The sequence below is a fragment of the Oncorhynchus keta genome, chromosome 2, assembly GCF_023373465.1.
Source record: "Oncorhynchus keta strain PuntledgeMale-10-30-2019 chromosome 2, Oket_V2, whole genome shotgun sequence".
Taxonomy (NCBI): Eukaryota; Metazoa; Chordata; class Actinopteri; order Salmoniformes; family Salmonidae; genus Oncorhynchus; species Oncorhynchus keta.
The window spans coordinates 68148138-68170102 of record NC_068422.1 but is presented as its reverse complement, the minus strand read 5'-3'; the positions used below and the strand labels follow the sequence as shown (position 1 = coordinate 68170102).

At 43.3% G+C, this 21965-nt stretch overlaps 3 protein-coding genes across 3 annotated transcripts in view; 2 read left to right on the top strand and 1 right to left on the bottom strand.

Moving 5' to 3' along the window:
* Nucleotides 1–1603: 1603 nt before the first annotated feature.
* On the top strand, nucleotides 1604–9179 carry LOC118359133 (eukaryotic translation initiation factor 4 gamma 2-like; the record flags this gene model as incomplete). The annotated part of the gene is made up of 20 exons (XM_052470488.1): nucleotides 1604–1680; nucleotides 1848–1913; nucleotides 1996–2121; nucleotides 2374–2476; nucleotides 2577–2708; nucleotides 2827–2893; nucleotides 2980–3131; nucleotides 3214–3324; nucleotides 3408–3590; nucleotides 3682–3817; nucleotides 3903–4057; nucleotides 4166–4261; nucleotides 4379–4507; nucleotides 4603–4707; nucleotides 4814–5029; nucleotides 5130–5388; nucleotides 5481–5685; nucleotides 5790–5998; nucleotides 6111–6232; nucleotides 6383–9179. Coding segments are annotated over 20 exons (2715 nt in total), but the record flags the coding sequence as incomplete, so codon positions are not given.
* Nucleotides 9180–10689: 1510 nt separating this feature from the next.
* On the bottom strand, nucleotides 10690–20459 carry LOC118359129 (RNA polymerase-associated protein CTR9 homolog). The gene is made up of 22 exons (XM_035737402.2): nucleotides 20274–20459; nucleotides 19776–19874; nucleotides 18723–18962; nucleotides 18508–18625; nucleotides 18326–18415; nucleotides 17985–18241; nucleotides 17783–17890; nucleotides 17456–17692; nucleotides 17119–17337; nucleotides 14734–14917; nucleotides 14369–14643; nucleotides 14180–14267; nucleotides 13890–14038; nucleotides 13662–13778; nucleotides 13207–13352; nucleotides 13047–13118; nucleotides 12733–12868; nucleotides 12392–12535; nucleotides 12122–12246; nucleotides 11936–12035; nucleotides 11742–11848; nucleotides 10690–11639 (listed from the first exon to the last, which is right to left on the bottom strand). Exons 1-22 carry the CDS (start codon nucleotides 20316–20318, stop codon nucleotides 11246–11248), a joined length of 3450 nt encoding a protein of 1149 aa, XP_035593295.1. The 5' UTR covers nucleotides 20319–20459; the 3' UTR covers nucleotides 10690–11245.
* An 836-nt stretch (nucleotides 20460–21295) lies between these two features.
* The window catches only part of LOC118359125 (uncharacterized), a 34961-nt gene continuing 34291 nt past the window's right edge, over nucleotides 21296–21965 (top strand). Inside the window, exon 1 of the mRNA XM_052481273.1 lies at nucleotides 21296–21433. The gene's annotated coding sequence lies outside the window, so the exon portion shown is untranslated. The remainder of the gene's footprint in view (nucleotides 21434–21965) is intronic.

Below are 21965 nucleotides of genomic sequence, written 5' to 3'. Positions count from 1 at the left end.
ATGCAGTACGCCACACGATGGTTTTGTGCTGGTCAAGGGCAGTCATGTCTGGAGAGAACCACGGGCTATATCTGTTCCTGGTTCTATTGTTTTTGAATGTGGCATGCTTATTTCAGATTGTGAGGAAAGCACTTTTAAATAATAACCAGGCATCTTCTGCTGACGGAATGAGGTCAATATCCTTCCAGGATACCCGGGCCAGGTCGATTATCAAGGCCTGCTTGCTGAAGTGTTTTAGGGAGCGTTTGACAGTTATGAGGGGTGATCGTTTGACCGCAGATCCATTACGGACGCAAGCAATGAGGCAGTGATCGCTGAGATCCTGGTGAAGACAGGAGGGCAGGTTGGTTAGGATGATATCTATGAGGGTGCCTGTGTTTACGGATTTTGGGTGGTACCTTAGATAAAAGTCTTTATAACAATTGAGAGAATGCAGTTCATGAATTCAGTCCAGGAATACAACACAAATACGTAATGCGTGTATTTCCCACAGTAAACTGACGTTACCTTTTTTATTTAGGGATTCAATATATATATATATATATATATATATATATGTGGGTGAGCTTGTGAAGGGAGTATTTGATTCTGTTTTACGTGTGATACAAAGGCTGGCAGCCCAGTAAATAAAGTCCCATCAACGTATGACGTAGATTACAGTCAGCGTTCTTCTCACCAGTGCGAGGTCTGGCCCTGGAACGCACTGCTTTTTATTTCAGTATTTCCAGTTAATTAATCACGACCAAACAGGGTCCTTCCTTCTTTATTTTTATTTCTCACATTTGGAAACCACACAACCTACAAAACTGACGTTCCTTCGGTGAAGGTATGATCGTTACATCTAGTCTGTGTTTAACTTTAGGTTTGGCTAGCTGGCCGTTTAACTGTTCTAAAATGGCTTCCGATTGTTAGCCTAGCTACTTGGCTAGCTTTCCAATGTGGCGTTTCCTGCGTATGCTAACTGGATAGCAGTCTATAACCTAACTAGCAGTTTAACTACAATTTATCACGACACATTAGTAGAACATGGAGTCTTGCCATTGGTAATATACTACTAATTAAGCACTTGCCACACAGAACCGGCATATTGTTATTTTCACGTAACATGATGGCAGCTGTCTGGCTAGCTAATACAATATCAACATTTACAAAGTGTATCACAAGACCGTTGACAATAATGTTGAAAATGATATGACTGCTTGCTAACTAACGTAGTTAACTAGTCCACCACAACCAACAGGCAGAGAGGAAATGATGAGTTACCGGTAGCATTAATTAGCTAGCTAGTTAGTTCTTATAATTTAATAAACAGATCACCTTTGATCAGAATAGACATGGATGGCTAAACATGCCATGGATTCGGAATCTCAGCATTACAATGTCCTTGTCATGTTGTTTAGTTAGTTAAATGAGTCAGGCTACCAGTAGTTAGCTACTGGCCATTTACAACAAAGGATGTGTAGCGTTAGCTGCGAATGAAGCTAGCCAACTCTGTGCTTGACGCATGGCATACACTTCCTGCTAAATCTATTCATTTACTTTGTACTCTAAAAATGCATTTTCTTCAGGTCGCTTTTGCCTACCCCCACCCATTTGAATATTATTATTTTCGGGAATTCATCGTTGTCAAGCCGCCAAAGTGGAGAGTGTGATTGCAGAAGGGGGTGCTTCTCGTTTCAGGTAAGATTGTAATTTGTTTAGGGCTAAATGCAATTTTGTCCTCAGGTCGTTGTTTCACTTCCTACTGATATCCTTCACATAGTGTAGAATAGATTATACCTTTTAATAGTCCTAGCTATGTCATTTTGTTCACACTATTCTTCAAGTAAATAATATTTGTTCCACAGTGCTTCTTCGGGTGGGGGAGGAGGTAGGGGTGCCTCTCAGTACCATCCCAAGACTGTCGGCAACAGGTACTATTCAAGCCATTTTACCAAAATGTAATGTTACTCCAAACAATCTTACTTCAGATGTCACTAATGCTGTTAATTGCAGCGAGTTCCTGGGGAAAGCCCCAGGATCTAGCGTTCAGAGATGGGTTCCTTCACGAAGCACTAGACGAGATGCCAATGCCTCCAATGAAAAAGAACGACATGATGCAATCTTCAGGAAAGTGAGAGGGTATGTAAATCCCCTAATAAATTGTGGCTACACAAATTAGATTCAAATAAAAATGTTATCTTGTCGGCTGTTTGCCAATTTGAATCTGGTTGGTGCCCCATAGCTTTTTTTTATCCATTAGAAATGACTGGCCCATTTGCAAGTCGGCAGATTTCAGTGAATGTGTGTTAGTGGTGCCATTTTCTAACACCAGATAATGCCTTGTCTTCAGAATGCAGTATTTTTCATGTTTCCTGTTCTTTCCATCCACAGCATACTTAATAAACTGACCCCCGAGAAGTTTGACAAGCTATGCCTTGAGCTCCTGAATGTGGGCGTAGATTCAAAACTCGTCCTAAAAGGAGTGATCTTGCTGGTAATTTAAAATCTATTTCTTAGCTCTGTGTGCATTAATGTTTATTGATCGAGTGGAAAACTGCTTTACTGTTCAGTGTACATCACCTCATTTCAAACAGATTGTTGACAAAGCCCTCGAAGAGCCCAAGTATAGCTCGCTTTATGCACAGCTATGTCTGCGCTTGGCAGAGGACGCACCGAACTTTGACGGCCCATCGCCAGAGATCCAAACGCCACAAAAACAAAGCACCGTAAGCATCGTTGTCATCCTCCTCACAGATTGATTACTACTATTATAGACAATAGTATCATGTTTTTTTTTTTCTCACCCCGTCTAATCTTTTCATTTGGAAACCATGTGTGTTGCAGACATTCAGGAGACTTTTGATTTCTAAGCTTCAAGATGAATTTGAGAACCGCGCCAGAAATGTTGAAAGTGAGTGAACATTTGAAAAAATGTGCCTATTTTCTGTGCCCTGTGTGGTTGATTGTGCTAACCTTTGCTCTTTTCTATTCCCTCAGTCTATGACAAACATGACAACCCTCTTACATCTGAGGAAGAAGAGCAGCATGCCATTGCCAAGTTTAAGATGCTGGGAAATATCAAATTCATTGGGGAACTTGGCAAACTCGATCTTATCCATGAATCTATCCTTCATAAGTGCATCAAAACAGTAAGTTGAATACATCAGTACTGTTTTTACAATGCTAAACCATATGAAATACATGTTAACTAATCTTTCATCTTTATTTCAGCTTTTGGAAAAGAAGAAGAGAGTCCAACTTAAAGATATGGGGGAAGATTTGGAGTGCCTCTGTCAGATAATGAGAACAGTGGGGCCTAGACTCGATCATGAAAAGGCTAGGGTAAGCATATACACTTGAGTCATTTTATTTAGTTTCTTAATATTATTTTCCATTTGGGCGTGACTAATTTGTTTCTCTTGCAGTCTTTAATGGATCAGTACTTTGGCCGTATGAAATCCTTAATGAACAACAAGGACTTGCCGGCAAGGATTCGTTTCCTGGTGCAGGATTCGGTGGAGTTGCGAGAGAACAATTGGGTGGCTCGCAAAGCTTTTATCGATAATGGACCAAAGACGATTAACCAGATTCGTCAGGAAGCAGTAAAAGTTAGTTAACCATTCTTTATTAAGTGCAGCCAAATCTTATGAATCTATAATGCCACAGTGTGTTAATACACTTCTGCTTTGTGTCTTGCAGGATTTGGGTGTTTTTATTCCACCAATGGCCCAGGGAATGAGAACTGACTTCTTTTTGGAGGGGCCCTTCATGCCTAGGTTGAAACTTGACAGGGAAACTCTTGGCGGGTTGGCGGATATGTTTGGACAGATGCCAGGTACATCCATGACTGACACTCCTGAGTAGTTTGAATTTATTGCTGTCCTGTTGTCCAACATTTTAATGTGTGTCCTGACTACTAGGGAGTGGGATCGGCACAGGCCCTGGAGTGATTCAGGACCGGTATTCGCCCACCATGGGCCGTCACCGCACCAACCCACTCTTCAACGGGCACACAGCCCCTGCTACCCAGTCTCAGTTTGAGATGGGAGGCAAGCCCTTCATCAAATCTAACCAGGTGACAGTTGCACACTTTACTAAAAGCAGTAGCTTTTGAATATTCTTGGACTGCTCAAATCTTGATGGATATGGCATTGCATCTAAAGTAATTTCAAACATTTTCCAGGGGCAGAATCCAATGTTCCAGAACCAGCAACAGCAGGCTCAGTCTAAGGACATGGCACCGCGTTTCATCAAGAAAGGATCGCTCAACGCTGATGAGGTACAACACCTGGTAGATACCCACTCTTTTAAACCACCGTTTGCACAGGCAACAAGCCAAAATACTTTAATGCAAAAGATGAGAACGATGCATAATACCCTCTATTCCCCGTCTTAGATCAGTCTAAGGCCGGCACAGTCATTCCTTCTCAACACAAACCAAGTGCCAAAGTTGCAGCCGCAGATACCAACAATGATTCCTCCAAGTGCTCAACCTCCACGCACTCAAACGCCACCACTGGGACAGGTAAAGACAAACATGCATACCGCTTTTATAGCATTCAGCTGGAGTTGATGTGTATTTAAAGTCTGCCCACTCTAAACGGTCTCATCATTTCTCAGCCTCCTCTGCTTGGTCTGAAAACCAACCCTCCTCCAATTCAGGAAAAACCTCCAAAGACCACCAAGAAACCGCCTCCTGCAAAGGAAGAGTTGCTTAAGATGACCGTATGTTCCATTTTACAATCTCAAGGAACTCCTTCAAGTTGTACCTTTTGCCCCATAAAAGGATTTCTGAGCGCTAACAGTCTTTGTCCATATTATATCTTATCAGGAGACCATAGTGATCGATTACCTGAACAGCAAAAACATTGATGAAGCTGTGAACAGTGTAAGAGAGATGAAGGCTCCCAAACACTTCCTGCCTGAGATGTTGAGCAAGATCGTGATCTCTTCTCTTGACTGCCCAGACGAAGACAAGGAGCATGCCAGCACCTTGATCCACACACTCCGCACAGAGGGCCTTGTTACTGGGGAGAGCTTCATGCGGGTCAGTCTTCCAGTCATGGCAAAGAGCTTTTGTTGTAAGATATCAAAGGTTCTACTGTTCAGTGAATTTACTCACCACATGCCTGTGTACTTTTTTACAGGCTTTTCTCAGTGTTCTGGACCAGTGTCCCAAGATCGAAGTGGACATTCCTCTGGTGAAGTCCTACTTGGCCCAGTTTGCAGCGCGAGCCATCATCGCAGAGCTGGTGAGCATGGACGAGCTCGCCCACCCTCTGGAGAATGGCACCCACTTCCCCCTCTTCCTGCTTTGTCTGCAACAGACTGCTAAGCTGAAGGATCGTGAGTGGCTCACTGATCTATTCCAGCAAAGCAAGGTCAACATGCAGAAGATGCTGCCTGGTATGTCAACCTCTCCTAAACCCTTAGCCTAGAAAGCTCTGTCAAGTTTTCACATTTTAACAAGATTGTTGTGATTTTGTCAAAATCTGCAGAAATTGACCAAAACAAGGATCGCATGCTGGAGATCTTGGAGGGCAAAGGCCTGAGCTTCTTATTCCCACTCATGAAGCTGGAAAAGGAACTGCTGAAGCAGATCAAAGCAGACCCCTCTCCCCAGTGCATTTACAAGTGGATCAAGGACAACATCTCCCCTAAGCTCCACACTGACAAGGGCTTCGTCAACATCCTCATGACCAGGTATGGGGAAAGGGCTAATGCCCACATTGCAGAGTTCTGTGGTTATGCATCTTGAGATGCATGTTATTAAGACTAGGTCTGAATTCTGCTCATCCCCCCTCCAGTTTCTTGCAGTACATTGCCCAAGAGATAAATGCCAGTGAGGAAGAAGACCAGTTATCAGTCCCCACTAAAGAACAGCTGGACCAGGAGAAGCAGCTGCTGCTGGTCTTCAAGCCAGTGATGCAGAAGTTCCTGCATGATCACCAGGATCTGCAAGTCGTTGCCCTCTACGCACTGCAGGTCCACTGCAATGCTAAAACTTTCCCTAAAGGTGCGTACAGGTCACATGGTCAAATTATTACTTTGGATAATTTTATGCAAGCGCATTTGCCTAGAAGGGTTTTTGTTCAGTTTTTTAAAAATATCGATTTTTATTTCTCTAGGAATGTTACTGCGCTATTTTGTCCACTTCTATGATATGGAAATCATTGAAGAAGAAGCCTTCCTTGCATGGAAAGAAGACATAACTCAAGAGTTTCCTGGGAAGGGGAAAGCATTATTCCAGGTAATTAAATTTCTACTCCCAGACAATTTGTATTGCAACTCACACCATTACAAGTGCATACTAAACTGGCTTTTTTTTATTAGACTAGAAATACACCACATAAATGGGTAATGCATCTCTATTTTGGCTCATGGTATGTTCCCTGTGAAGGTCAACCAGTGGCTGACCTGGCTGGAGACTGCTGAGGAAGAGGAGTCTGAGGAGGAAGCTGACTGAAGAACCAGCCAAAAGCCTAATGGTGCAGAAATGCTATTGATATAATACCGCTTTTGTTTCTTTCCCATCCTCCCTGTCCCAATATGATATGCATACCTAACCACTGCAACACTTCATTCATCCTCCCTGTCCCAATATGATATGCATACCTAACCACTGCAACACTTCATTCATCTACCCTGTCCCAATATGATATGCATACCTAACCACTGCAACACTTCATTCATCCTCCCTGTCCCAATATGATATGCATACCTAACCACTGCAACACTTCATTCATCCTCCCTGTCCCAATATGATATGCATACCTAACCACTGCAACACGTCATTCATCTACCCTGTCCCAATATGATATGCATACCTAACCACTGCAACACTTCATTCATCTACCCTGTCCCAATATGATATGCATACCTAACCACTGCAACACTTCATTCATCCTCCCTGTCCCAATATGACATGCATACCTAACCACTGCAACACTTCATTCATCTACCCTGTCCCAATATGATATGCATACCTAACCACTGCAACACTTCATTCATCTTCCCTGTCCCAATATGATATGCATACCTAACCACTGCAACACGTCATTCATCTACCCTGTCCCAATATGACATGCATACCTAACCACTGCAACACTTCATTCATCTACCCTGTCCCAATATGATATGCATACCTAACCACTGCAACACTTCATTCATCCTCCCTGTCCCAATATGATATGCATGCCTAACCACTGCAACACTTCATTCATCTACCCTGTCCCAATATGATATGCATACCTAACCACTGCAACACTTCATTCATCCTCCCTGTCCCAATATGATATGCATACCTAACCACTGCAACACTTCATTCATCTTCCCTGTCCCAATATGATATGCATACCTAACCACTGCAACACTTCATTCATCCTCCCTGTCCCAATATGATATGCATACCTAACCACTGCAACACGTCATTCATCTACCCTGTCCCAATATGATATGCATACCTAACCACTGCAACACTTCATTCATCTACCCTGTCCCAATATGACATGCATACCTAACCACTGCAACACGTCATTCATCTACCCTGTCCCAATATGATATGCATACCTAACCACTGCAACACTTCATTCATCTACCCTGTCCCAATATGACATGCATACCTAACCACTGCAACACTTCATTCATCTTCCCTGTCCCAATATGATATGCATACCTAACCACTGCAACACTTCATTCATCTTCCCTGTCCCAATATGATATGCATACCTAACCACTGCAACACTTCATTCATCCTCCCTGTCCCAATATGACATGCATACCTAACCACTGCAACACTTCATTCATCTTCCCTGTCCCAATATGATATGCATACCTAACCACTGCAACACTTCATTCATCCTCCCTGTCCCAATATGACATGCATACCTAACCACTGCAACACTTCATTCATCCTCCCTGTCCCAATATGACATGCATACCTAACCACTGCAACACTTCATTCCCCATCCCTGTCCCAATATGATATGCATTGCATACCTAACCACTGCAACACTTCATTCCCCTATCAGGTTTTTGGCCATATTAAGCCAATGCATGTTTAGTCCCCCCCATGGCTCTTTTCTAGCGCTTATGCATAATAATGGTTTGCCATCTGTTTTAAGAGCCCCTTTTAAGATCAATGGTATCAGCTGCTTTGAATCTAGACTTGTTTTTCTCTAAGACAATTGAATTTCAAGGGCCTTGTTCCTGCTGCTGAATGCTATGATTTTATTTTTGTTGTTGTTAGCCGATGAGCAACACTGTAGAGATGCACTTTGCTCAACGTCATACATGAGTCGTTGCAATATTCACTCATCCCTTGATTGTTACAAAGAATCCTCAACTGTAATCATTGGTTACCATAACATTTAATGGTTTATATTTGCTTGTTTCTACCTCCTCATTATGGGCTTCATGTGTTGGGTTTGAATTGCTTAATGTCTCCATTTCAAGTGAAAATACTTAGTCTGGACTAATGCACAAGTCTGTAATAAAAAAACGGTTTTACTTGCACAATATCCTGATTGTAAGAATTCAAATTCAGACCTTTAAGTGCTTTTGTGGATGTATGGCACATCGCCTGGGAGAGATGAAATTATGCGGCCTTGTTAATTTATCAACCCTCATTGCTGTGTACCTCCCTCTGTATCTGTCATACATTGTGATACTTGAATTGTCTTTACGGGGAACAACCAAACAATGTGTGAGTTGGTTTAGCATGGCTCGGTGCCCCAGCTGAGGGGTGATTTCACTTAAGGACCAATGGAATGGTCTAAACATTTGCAAACTAACCCACCTGGGGCATCGGGCCATGCAAAATGAACTCGCACACGGTCTGTTCTCATGCAACAATTTTCAAACTACACAAGTGCAACATGTTTTAATTGGTGAATAAAGATAACATGAGAAATGAATTTGATTTTGTTACACTTTAACTCTGCCCCCCCCCCCCTCGTGTGAAAAATTGAAGCCTGTTTGCCATAATGTCTGATCCAGATATTTATTGATTGTTTTTATCAAGATTAAAAAAATATATAATCTCAATTTACTATGATCTAATGAAATCACGAGGTATACATCTGTACAGTACAACTTTCTGTAAAAGTGTTACTGTAAGGTTCTGTAACTGCTAAGAATGTTCTTGTGTACCACTATTGCTTAACTTTTAAATAAAGTTAAACACTGAGTTCACTTAAGACTTGTCCTGTGTAATATTTCACCTAGATTCAGATATGTAACTGTGAACCCAACAGGCCATTTAATATGGTTTATAAAGTCCTGCAACTACTGTATTAGTGCATAGTTGTTATGTATAACTCCCCAATGACCAAGGCAAGCTCTCAAACACTTCCTGTTTCTTGGTAGGCCGATGAGAAATGGCCAACAATTACAGAAATTCTGGTTACCATGGAAGTTAACTGTTTAGATTTTTAAGGAGTTGCCTTAATATAGCACATTGTCACACCATTATTTGTTGGACCATTCCCCTACTGAATGGTTTTATTGCAATGGACTGATCCTTACGGAGAACACTTCAAGTGCCTACATGTGGTATGCATTTTGTAAGAACTTATGGTTAGAAACTTACTTGAAGTAGGTCGCAAAGGACGGATGTAACGCAGCATGAAGAGGGTGATTCAACCCCTGAATGCTGATTGGCTGACAGCTGTGGTATATCAGATCGTATACCATGGGTATGATGAAACATTTATTTTTAGTGCTCTAATTACATTGGTATCCAGTTTATAATAGCAATAAGGCACCTCTGGGTTTTGTGGTATATGGTCAATATACCACAGCTAAGGACTGTATCCAGGCAATCTGCGTTGCATCAATGCTTGGCCATGGTATGTTGGCCATATATCACACCAACTCGGCCCTTATTGCTTAAATATAGTACTGTAGCATTTTTGCATGTCAGTAAGTGGTTGCAAGGGGAAGATAAGGCCCATTAGTAGCAGTTGTATGTTAACACAGTGTGTCCACAGCTAAATAAGGCACTTTATCAGTGTCTTTAGTGGGCTGGGGGTATTCACCAGAATTGTGATGAGTATTCGCAATGCACTTAAGGCTATAGCCAAGGCCTAGTTGTTCACTTTACTTCCATAGTCCCATTTCCTTGAGCTTTTATTATTCTTAGATTAAGCAGCCCATCTGAACTTTGAACAGAGCTACACTGGAACCCATATTCAGAACCATGTTTAGGCCACCGACAGTGACAACTCTGAGAAAACCTCCACAACAGGTGTCAAACTCATTCCACGGAGGGCTTAGTTTCTGTTTTTTCCTTTTAATTAAGACCTAGACAACCAGGTGAGGGGAGTTCCTTACTAATCAAGTACAAGAGAGGAGTGAAAACCTGCAGATACTCCGCCCTCTGTGGGACGAGTTTGACAAGTGCGCTACAACATATGTTCTTCAGACAGGCTCGGTCAGCCCCGTCAGACATACCCTGATCTGGTGTTGTCAGTTCCAGAAGCTGGCCACAGACAGGACCTCTTCACAAACATGTGTTTGCCTCATCCACCCCACTGTGGTACCTCCGGAATGGAGCCATGTATTTGGAGTCTCGATGCGTCTCAAACTCTACGAATACATTTACAACTGCATCACCTAGGCGTGCCGCCAGATTATTTAGCACTTCTTGTATCCATATAGAGGACCTAAATAAAAAATGGCACATATATACACTTTCACTATTGAAGCTGAACTTGTAATATGGCATTTTATTCACCACAGCATGACTGACATGAGGTATGCCCAAAATATTTTGTTGATACAGAAAACAAGGAAAATGCAGCCAAAAAAATTACAACACATTTACCCCATAATCAGAAGATAAGTGTCAAGTTGTTTTTCAATGTCATTACAAGCATCTTCATCATCAGAACTAGAAAAAAAAACTAATATTTATTTTGTGTTTGTTTATTATCTACATATAATTTGTCCCAACTCTGGGTCAATTTACTAATTTTCTGTGACGTCACCTCTTCCAATCAGCCGTCAGACTACTTAGTCAAATTTTTCATCCATCATCAACAAAACAAAAGGACATGAGGTACAGCATCAATGCAAAAGTCTTAGTCTGGTGACCAAAAACTAGTAAAGACAACCCACATTAAGGGCTACAAAGCTACACTGCATGTGCTCAGTTCAATTTCATGGTACAAACCAAGACGGAAGAAAAAAAGCCTTTACAAAAATCTGTTAAAAAAAAGAATAAAAATTCTGTCGGAAAAAAGTCCGTTCTGAGTTTGATGCCTCAGTCACTGTCAGAGCCAGAGCCGTGGTTGGAGGCCTCTTTGGCAGAGCCCCCTGGTTCTGATCCGTTATCGGAGCGGTGTGGGGAGCATGCCGGAGAACCTGCTTCAGAGCCAGAGGCTGCGGCCGGTGAGCCAGGTCGGGACTCGTTCTCCGACCCAGAGCGGCTCCTCTTGCTCTCGTTATCAGACTGCTCTGAGTCAGACTGCTGCTGCACTCTCTTCCTCTTCACTGGACGGTCGCTGCCTGAGTCGCTACCTGAGTTTCCGGAGCGTTGGGGGCTTCCAGCTTCGCTGCCAGAGCGGTTCCGGCCCCCGTCGGACTCACTGTCGGAGGCGATGCGCTTCTTGTGGCCTCCCTCGTTATCAGAGCCTGAACCACTGTCTCTGGGGTTTCTGGGTGGTCAACAGACAAAGAATTATGAATTAGTGGCACAAAACCCTTCGGAGTTGTATTTTCATGTAGCATTTCATGTACGAATGAGTTTATGCCTTCACCTGTCTTCAGCAATTTTCAGTCCATCCTCGTCTGATGAAGAGTCGGAGGATGAGATGATGGCCTTCGACTTGATCTTGCCTTTGAGAGATGGTGGCACAGGCTCGTACTAGACAAGAACAGAACTGTTACATCTCTAGGCCTAAGGCTGGTCATTTGGGTTTAAAAATACAATTAGAACCTAGATTTAACTGACCTTTTGCATCTTCTTGCCACCTGCTCTGGGTTTGCGTTGCTTTTTAGTCCGTGAGCCTCCTTCCTCGTCATCGCTGCCATCGTCACCCCCTTTGTTGGGTCTGAAATACACAGTCACAGTGCCACTCACACCAGGCTATTTTCCTACCGGTCACTACAAATAAAACACTTTCCACAGCAGTCTCACCTCCTCTTCTTCCTGCGGCCCTCCTCCTCACTCCCGCTGCCACCCTTCCTCTTCTTCCTCCTTCTCACTGGCAGGTCCTCATCAGAGCCATCGTTGACAAACTCATCAAAGTCCCCTTTCTTGCGCTGGGGAGAATGAAACAAGAACAATATACTCACACTGCACCCTAGATCGTTTGAGATTTATATCGATCTGATGTGCCATGAGCTAATCATTGATCAACACAAACCTCTGCGTTGCACTAGCTGTTCTCTACATATTTGCACTCACTCGGCCGCCACCTTTCCTCTTCTCTTTCCTTTCCTCCTTCATTCCATCGGCGAAGGAGAGCAGACCCTTGGTCTTCTCCACGTACATGGCTCTCTGCTCCAGCAGCTTCTTCTGATCCTCTTCCAGCTTGGTTCTCTTCTCCTCCTGGTGGTGCAGCAGGAAACAAGGTCAGTGGGTTAGTCACACTGTTATAAAGGAATACATTTACAGTGGACCAAAGAAGCATGTTATTCAAGTCATCCCAGCCTCAAGTAAGGCATGTTTGCTTATCCATTATGGTTTACAAGTACAACATAGAAGGGATGAGGGACTTGTGGAGATGTGACATCCCATAGACAGACCTGTTCTTTATGCATCTGTTGGCGCAGGAAGTCCCTCTCCTGATCCTGCTTGGCCCGGATCTCCTTCTCCTCCTCGTCCTGCTTCCTGGCCCGAGCCACGTGATACTGAGCCTGACTCAGCAGGTCAGAGCATTGCCTGCAACGACCCCCACACAAACACAGCTCACAATCCAGGCTTAGCTGTCATCCCTCTAAATTCCTCTGAGGTGTGATGAGAATTTTGGCTAAGAGTGGTTCATTGATTTACTGAAGGCTATGAAGTAAGTACTGGCCTGCATTTGGATTTTAGAGGGGAGATATTTGTTCAAACTGACCTGGCCTCAGTGGAGGCAAGCACTAGGTCGAACCGCATCTTGTCACCTGCCTTGGCAAGGTAGCTGAAATACCTGAGACAAAATAGAACAGAAAAGAGAAGATTAGGCTGAGAAAAGTGAAGGATTATTTTAGAAGTGTTAAAGTGAGTTTAGGGTGTACCGGTGGGCCAGCTCCAGCTCTTTGACACCACTGAGTACAGCCTTTAGGTTACTCTTCTCGTCCTTCAGCACCAGAGTGGCCAGCCTCTGCAGCACCAGGGCCACGTTGAACATCAGCACCGTGTCACTGGGGGCCACGTGACGTGCCTGGGGACACAGCCAGCCACATCAGTGAGCAACAGGTAGGGTTGCAAAATTCCAGGAACTTTCAATAAATTCCCTAGTTTCCCAGAAAGGATCCTGAAATTCCTGTTTATTCCCTTCTGATCCCAGGAATCCTCCAATCGGGATGTCGGGAGAAAAATAAATAAAAAGCTCACAGGATTTTGCAACCCTAGTAACAGAACATTCACACAAGGGTCACCTTGCTTTCACATAAACAAGCTCAGGCAAATGAAGCCCAGCCATAGGGTTACTAAAAGGAATGAGAGTCACTTCATTTCACACAAATCTCACCTTCAGCAGAGTCTGTTTGCACTCCTGGAGTTTCCCGCATTTGAAGAGTGCCCGAGCCAGGTACAGCACCACCTCAGTGTTCTGATGCTTGTAGAACTTCTTCAGACAGTTCTCGTACTAAACGCCACAAAGAGTGAATAAGACATTTTAAAAGAACTCCTCAAGTAAAAAAAATAGGAATGTAAAAGAACTCTGCAGTGTGTACTATGTGCCAGTACAGAGACTTACCATCTGCACAGCGCTGATGTACTGTTTCTGCTCCACGTAGATGTGGGCAAGGTTGAGCCAGACGTCACTGATATCAGCTGTGGCTTCTCTCACCTGGGCAAACACGTCACGGGCCTCTCGGTAGTAGCCCTTATGGGCCAGGACAGCACCTGGACAGGAAAGATGGCAAACTCTGAGGTATTTACACGCTAATAGTTATCTGAGGTAAATACATGCTTATAGTTAAACACAGTCAAGTTTGAGTATTAAGCATTTATGTTAATACAATGAGTGAGTGAAGGCCAACAAACCTATGCCGTTGGCAGCGTAAAGGTTCTTGGAGTCGTTTCGTAGGACCTGTTTGTAAATGGCCAGGGCTCGATCCTGATGTCTCTTTTCCTGGAGGGACACAACCACAGACACAGACAAATGATGAAGGCACCGTTTCTGACAGTGATTATTTATGGCTCCACATCAAAACAACTGATATTCTGCCGTACCTTCTCCCGGTCCCTGGTGGGCTGGTGCAGGGTCTGGAGCCACACGTTGCCCAGAGCCAGCATGGAGTAGGTGTCGTTCTGAGTGGACGGCTGCTTGAGGATACGCTCAAACTTCTTCTGACCCGGACCCCACTCCTGCTTGGCCAAGTGGAGATTCCCGATCAGGGACCAGGCATCTGGGTGATCCTGATTAATCTGCAGAGCCTCTTTGAACCAGTCGGAAGCTTCATAGAAGTTTCCTTTGTCACGAGCCATTGCGCCAAGACGCAGGTAACCTGCAAGCAACAACAAAGGACCAATTGATACGCACACACCCTAAGGAGACAGACATTAACCAAAAAGTATAGTGTGTCTTCAGTGCTTACAGTCGACGTAGTTGGGATGTTCCCTCAGGATGTTCTTGTAGAGTTTCTCCGCCTCGTGGAATTCGCACATGGCCTCGTAGAGCCTGGCTAGGTTGTAAGACGTGGTGACAGAGATGGCGTTGTAGTAATGCTCGTCATGCTCTCCCTCAGCTTTGGCCCGCTCCAAAGAGGCCAGGAAGTATTTCTAAACATGGACAGACAGAACAAACCCCTGAAATCTATTTATAGCTCTGTTGTGTCTACTAGGGTTGGGCGACGTCTGGAATGACACATCGTCCTGTCCAAACATCATTGATATACGATTGTACTGTAAAAAAATTCAAATTAAATCTGGGGGGTGCGTGTTGAGCACAGAGAGGTCAGTCAATTGGCGGGAAGAAGGCACTATAAAGGACACATTGCTAGGCCTAGTTATTTATCTAGTCTAGGCTGTTGAACGATTTACAAAATTGGTAGAGCAATGTTTCTCTTGTTCATAAAAATACTCAGATAGGAGCTAAAAACAAATATTACAGCCGTATCAAGTGTAGTCTATTGTAATTTCATTAGGCTACTTTCCGACAAAAATAAAAAAGGTGTGATGGGATTTCACTATAGTACAGTCTGTCGTATGCTAAAACAGGAAAAAAAAACTCTGGCTCCTTGGTGGGAAAGAAAAGCCTGTCTTCACCGGTTTGGCGGTTCTTTGGTTTCAGGCTGAATGATAAAGGTGAGCCAGCAGCCCTGAATAAAGGTGAGCCAGCAGCCCTGAATAAAGGTGAGCCAGCAGCCCTGAATAAAGGTGAGCCAGCAGCCCTGAATAAAGGTGAGCCAGCAGCCCTGAATAAAGGTGAGCCAGCAGCCCTGAATAAAGGTGAGCCAGCAGCCCTGAATAAAGGTGAGCCAGCAGCCCTGAATAAAGGTGAGCCAGCAGACCTGAATAAAGGTGAGCCAGCAGACCTGAATAAAGGTGAGCCAGCAGACCTGAATAAAGGTGAGCCAGCAGACCTGAATAAAGGTGAGCCAGCAGACCTGAATAAAGGTGAGCCAGCAGACCTGAATAAAGGTGAGCCAGCAGACCTGAAGTCACTTTCAGAATGTGTAAAAAGACAATCGGGGCAAAGGATCGACAGACTGCAAACCTCCGTCAACATTTACAAGTCCATCATCCTGCCGAGTTCGCTACTCTGGGGCAGAAACGTTGAACATGCTGGTGATCCTTGCCAGAAACCATTAGCTAGAGAGAAGAAAAAAAACAAATGGTTCCTAATTGTACTTTGTTTAATTTAAAAAATGTAGCCTATATTCAAATCCAGATGCATCATACTCAAATGACATTCTAGGCTATCAAAGCTTGAAATACTTTTTTTGCACTTGTTTATGCTACTTTATTTATTTTGTAGACCTATATTTAGGATTTGTAAAGTTCGATAGGCAAGAGGCATATCCTAATTGGCTTATGCTAAAAACGAATAGGCCTATGTTCATTCGTTCTTTAAGTGCTATGAAGAATGTTAAATAATAATTTGCTTTATCGAATTGTATATTTAGGATTTTTACAGGTCGATAGGCAAAAGGCATAGCCTAAGCCAATGTTCATCCATCTGCTATAAAGAATGTTAGGCTAAATAATCATTTGTTTTATCTGATTGTTGTTGACAATTTATTTAGCCCACACTTTGGTCAAGTAAAGCAGAAACGTGGCAGGTTTGTTTATACTTCATATTCGATTAGTCTATCTTGAAATGGTTTGTTCTCTCCCTCGTTATTACTATGTTTTTATTTTGGCTCGTCACAAACAACAGCTGGAACTCTGCTCCACCTATAGATCCATTCCATGGTTGATCATGAAACAGTAGGATATGCCTAGGCCAACAAGTCACGTTACAATTGAGTGGGGATTGGGGAGGAAAAGGGAAATTAAAGTTTAAAACAATAAGCCCGACAACAGAATGCGTGATGCCAAAGTCCTGATCATGATTATCCAATATTGGTGGGGGGGAAAAAAACACATTAGGCCTCATTTGACATTTTGCGCTGCTTTGGTGCTCTCCGCTCTATCAATAATCTACATTGTTCTCTTGCATTATGTTAATATTCTAACTACCTCATATGTATTGAACATTTAGGCTATGGCAAATAGGGAACAGGCTATTCGGCATGTCGCCTTGCTGGGTGCTGCGCTGTTCTGCGCTGCCAGACTCCAGAGGTGCAGTCAAATTCAAATGTGCTAGACCACCGTGTGACATCACGATGTCGTCACTATCGACAATGGCTGTCAAACATCAAACACAAAGACAAGTTAGGAAACTACAAATAGCCATTTGAGTAGTTAATGAATTCATTGCTACAACATGGAAATGTCTAAATCTAGTCAGGAAGCTCTGCCATCCTCCTAAACTGTACCTTGGCCTCTCCCAGGTTCCCCAGTCTGAAGTGGAGAGCCCCCAGGTTGTTGAGGATCTCAGGGGGGACGTCAGCCTGGACCTTCTCCTGCAGAATGCGGGTGGCCGTGCCGTAGGCAGAGAGGGCGCCCTGGATGTCGGTCTGCTCCAGGATCTGGGCCAGCTCGATCCAGGCCTCCACGTCATCAGGGTACTGCTCGGTCACCTTCTTCAGATGACCCTGCAGAACACAAAGACATTACATCTTATTGATTTTAGCAATAGTGCTGATTAACATCTACAGAGTTACAAGTGAATACTTCATGTGAGGTTCACCTTCGCATAGCTGTTTTACTTACTTTGGCAATGTCTCTCTTTTCCTGATCATCTGAAGTAGCATAAAGAGATCCCAGGATCTTCATGGTTTCATAGTTGTTGGGGTAGGCCTTTAGGACCTTCTCAAAGCACTGGGCTGCATTCTCCTTGTCTCTACGGTACACGTACATCTGCCCCAGGCCAAAAAAAGGCAGCACAAAGGTAGACGAGGCAAATTGGGTGGCCTGGTAGTAGTACTGGAAGGCCTGGTCATAGTCCTCCTGAAACACACAAGAAGGAGAGATGTAATTCCCATTCAATTAGAAAAGCAAGAGTCTTCCCGAAAAATAAACTGAGGCCTTAGCGCTTACCTGTACATGAAAGGAGCGGGCCAACTGGTAGCAGCTCTCAGCCTGCATAGCTTCCACCTCTGTGTTGTGAAAGGCATGGAGAGCCAGGTGCTGCACTTTACTGTAGTCCTGAAAATAAGAAAGTACATCAATGTGAATGATAAACGATGCTCAGGTCAAGACATGCTACTATATACCAGGAATAAGATGACAACCCTCTCACCTTTTTGAAGAAGAAGTGGTTAGCCAGGTGGTTGAGCACCATGGGGTTGCTGGGGTCGATGGTGTAGGCTCTGGATAGGAGCTGCACTCCATTCTTGATGGAGTCGGGCTCCTTGCTGTTGAGCTCCAGCACAGCCAAGCCCACAAGGGCTCCCACACACTTGGAGTTGAGCTCCAGGGCCCGGCCAAAGGCCAGACGGGCCTTCTCCAGCTTACTGAGCTTGACAAAGCAGTGGCCCATCCCCAGCCTCACCTCGGCTGGTCAGAGAAATAGTGACGGTATATTAGGAGAGACCAGGATATTGTTCATTTTAATATGACAGCTACAAGTGAAATGCTTACCAGGACATCCAGGGTTTGTGCGTAGAGCCTTCTTGTAGTAGGCCAGTGCTCCCCTGTAATCCTTCTTATTGAAGGAGATGCAAGCTTTACCTGTTGAAATTAAATGTATAGTGGTTAGGCCCCATTTCGAAGTGAACCTTTGTAGTTGTAATGGTAGATCTTTCCCTTTGTGTTTTACTTACCAAGTAGAGCAGGGATGTTATTGGTAGACTGGTTCAAGACAAAGTGGAACTGAGCATCTGCCTGGTCCATTTTGTCCCCCTCCAGCAGGCAGAAACAGGCTCTTCCCAACAAGTGGTTCTGTTACAAACAAATAGATTACTCTTGGTTATGATTTTTTGTGTTGGGGAAATTGACTTTCACATTATCCAATAAATTGTTAAGCTGATTATCTTACCTGGTCGTACATGATGATCTTGTCTGCCATGGTGTAGAGCAGGGTGGCCTGAGTGATGAGCTCCTTCTTGGCATCTTTGTTCTTCTCTTTACGTGCCTGCTGGACATAGTAGGCTGCCAAGGTGTCCAGACAGGTCATCTGGTCCTTCTCATGGTCTCTGTAGTCCAGGTTCCCATCGATACGGGCCGCCTCCAGCAGCTTGACAAAGTCCTCCGTCTTCGTCTGTTTGTAATACTCCAGCTAAAAGAAAAATATGTCTGTGTTTATTTTGGTGACAAACAATCCATAAACAAACCATCAGTCAGTGGGAATGCAACTACATAACTCACCAGGGAGGATAGCCCATTTCCTGAGTTCTGTATAACATTTAGACACCGTGGGAGATATTTGCCGACACGTACCTGTTTGGCAACACTTTTCCCACGTCTGAGAATATATCCGTGGTTGGTGGACAGTTCTGATAAGGAAATTGTTGTTTGTGTCGCCGGACTGTGCCCAGGAAATAATTACATTAAATTGTTAGATGCTACCACCCCCCTCCAAATCAAAACATTCCATGTTTTGTCTCCGTGTTTCACACCTGTTTGTCTAGCTAATCAGCCTCACAATTGGGCAGCATGCTGCTGCTGACGGGTAGTAGAACAGCGTCTGTGCGCCCAAACATTGACATCCATGTTTGGTTTTGCCTTGGTAGCCTATAACAAATGGATTCAATTATTTCTTTCGGCGATGCAGACGACAATTTCCTAATCAAAACCGTCCACGGATATACTCTCCAACATAGGAAGTGTCTCCAAACAGGCACAGGTCAACAAGTATCTCACACGCCTCGCCAATGGTATGCAATAAGATGGAATGTTACTGTTAAAATACCTGTAAATGGCAGCAAGCCTGCAGGGCTACAGGGAGGAGTTACAGGTAACAGTAGAAATTACAATCTAACTGTATTTGATGCATCACTCATACAGAGTAATATGTGCAACTGTCATTTCAACCATTTAATTTCTTAAGGCTTAAATTAATTATCATACCAGTCTCTGTATTCATACTTACAGCAAGAGCAATCCATATGTGCAACTGTGTATGCTCCTGTTTCAGGATACTGATGACCTCATCTCCTTCTGGCAGCTGGTCGAAATCAAGCTCAATGACCTGCAGAACAAATGTCTATGTGAACACCAGTTCGTACACATACAACATGACATGTGACCTTTAACCTATGGCTAAACAGCTTGATCAGAAAGGCTAAGTTACTTTATGAAATGTTTTGACTGGGGACAAGAAGTGGCTGCATTTACTAGTTAGCGTACTGAATGATCGGAAAGACAATATCATGGTGTAGAGCAGGGTGGCCTTTACAACTCAAATCTTGGTTATGACCAATAATTTTCAAGACTGATAGTAAAAAAATAAAAATTTAAATCTCAGAAGTTGTTAGCGATCTGGCTGACGTTAGTCAACAAGCACAGGGCAATACTACGTTAGCTAACGTTAGTAGGCTAGCTGTAGCAATCCACGGTCAAACAAAGCAGCGTAGGTAGTAGTCCTTACCTCATCCGTGTCCCGTAAGGGGATTTCAATTGATCCCCGAGACATCTTGGCTGATGGAAATCCACGTCCCTACACCAATATATTCTCAAGATTCGTTCAGCTGTCGCCGTGGTCTCGAGGATCTGGCTCCACTTCCGCTCTACAACAAATACATGGATGTTCACAAAACAATGTCCGGGTAGGACAGCGAGCGACTGGTCGGAACAAAATGACCCACTGGTGTAATACCGGCAGCAAATAAAAGTGTCCTCCTGACTAATCCAGCTGTTGTTCTCTCTCTTCTTGGCAGCCCAAACATATTTCAACTGAAAGTGAAACATTCTGTATTTTCACAGTAGTCTTTGTTTTATTTTTTAAAACTAGTAGGTCTATTTGTTGTTTAGAAACCTGTAAATGTTTGTTAATAATAAAATGTGTTGTGTTCACTATTTTAACATGTGCAAAGTAGGGAACTAGAATTTGTACATTATGCAGTGCGCCAGTATGCCTTTCAAGTCAAGCTCCATAGTGGTCGTGTTCGAGAACATCAAAACCGTACTGTATCATGGGTACATTGTGACTGACTGATCTACAAATAATAAAAGACAAGAAAGGGAAGGAAAGGCAGGACAATCAATCCAAATTGATTGGTTGATTGATTGACGATTGATTAAGGGAGGGGAAAATAAGACAATAATACAAGCTGTTATAATTGTGATAATCGTCTGTGGTGTGTTTCTGTGACCTGTGCCCAGTTCTTCATTGACCCTGCCCCGTCGTAAAGAATCTGATTGCTACTGGTGATTTCCTATTGGTTTATACAGGAGATGTTATGCAGATGATCTAGAATCATTTGATATGTTAAACTGACTAATGTTAATTCAAAAAGTCCATTAACTGATTTATTGTTTGCTGGCCTGAGCCAGCAATTGGTGGAGCTGAGGGGAGGGGGTGGGGGTGTCAGCTGGTTTTGATGTGTGGCAGTGAATGATCAAAACAGGCAAAGGCTACACTCACTGAAGAGCATCTTGAGGGTTTCCCACTGCAAACTGGCAGCAATAGAATTGTCTAAAATTAGTGTGCATTTTTGACCAGCTTGTGTGATGAGATGTAGCTAGTTGTTATACGTTTTCATATGCACATTTTCTGCCGCTTTCAAAGGAATATTCCTCAACTGGAAGGTAAAGACTTAATTGTTTTGTATTCTCACCGCTTTCTAACATATTTAACATTCTTAGGGTAAGTGTATATGTCTTGTATAACTTCATAATGCAATCTTGATTCATTAATAGCTGTAAATATCTCATGTAGGCTACTTGACATCTAGTAAGCTTAGACAACCTCTCTCTGTTTTATTTTGTAATGTTTCCACTGTCTTTCTTTGCTTCGTGTGCTGTTGACTGACCTGCAGTTTCAGTTACATGACTATCACAAATGTAGTCCCTGGTTAGTTCTGAGTGGTCATTCCTTTCTCTTGCCCAGGGACCCAAAAGGAAAAAACACATGAGTTCAGGATACATAAGTTAACAAAATAACATTCACATTCTAACTGGCTCTTAATACATTACCGTGCATGTAAGTATGGTATTATATACATATAATGCACTTCTACAGAGATAGAATAGTCCTTAAAAAACTAACTCAAACTTTCCGCCCACAATCAAATAGAAATATATAAAACAACACTTCGATTCTAACAATTTCTTGAAACTC

What these genes read in the sequence shown, in the direction of transcription:
- LOC118359129 (XM_035737402.2), bottom strand. Translation starts at nt 20,318, where the DNA reads ATGTCTCGGGGATCAATTGAAATCCCCTTACGGGACACGGATGAG. An exon ending in TTACGCTGCCAACGGCATAG is followed by an intron (nt 14,039 to 14,179) that starts GTTTGTTGGCCT and finishes TTTCCTGTCCAG; the next exon opens with GTGCTGTCCTGGCCCATAAG. An exon ending in ACATCAGCGCTGTGCAGATG is followed by an intron (nt 13,779 to 13,889) that starts GTAAGTCTCTGT and finishes TGTGGCGTTTAG; the next exon opens with TACGAGAACTGTCTGAAGAA.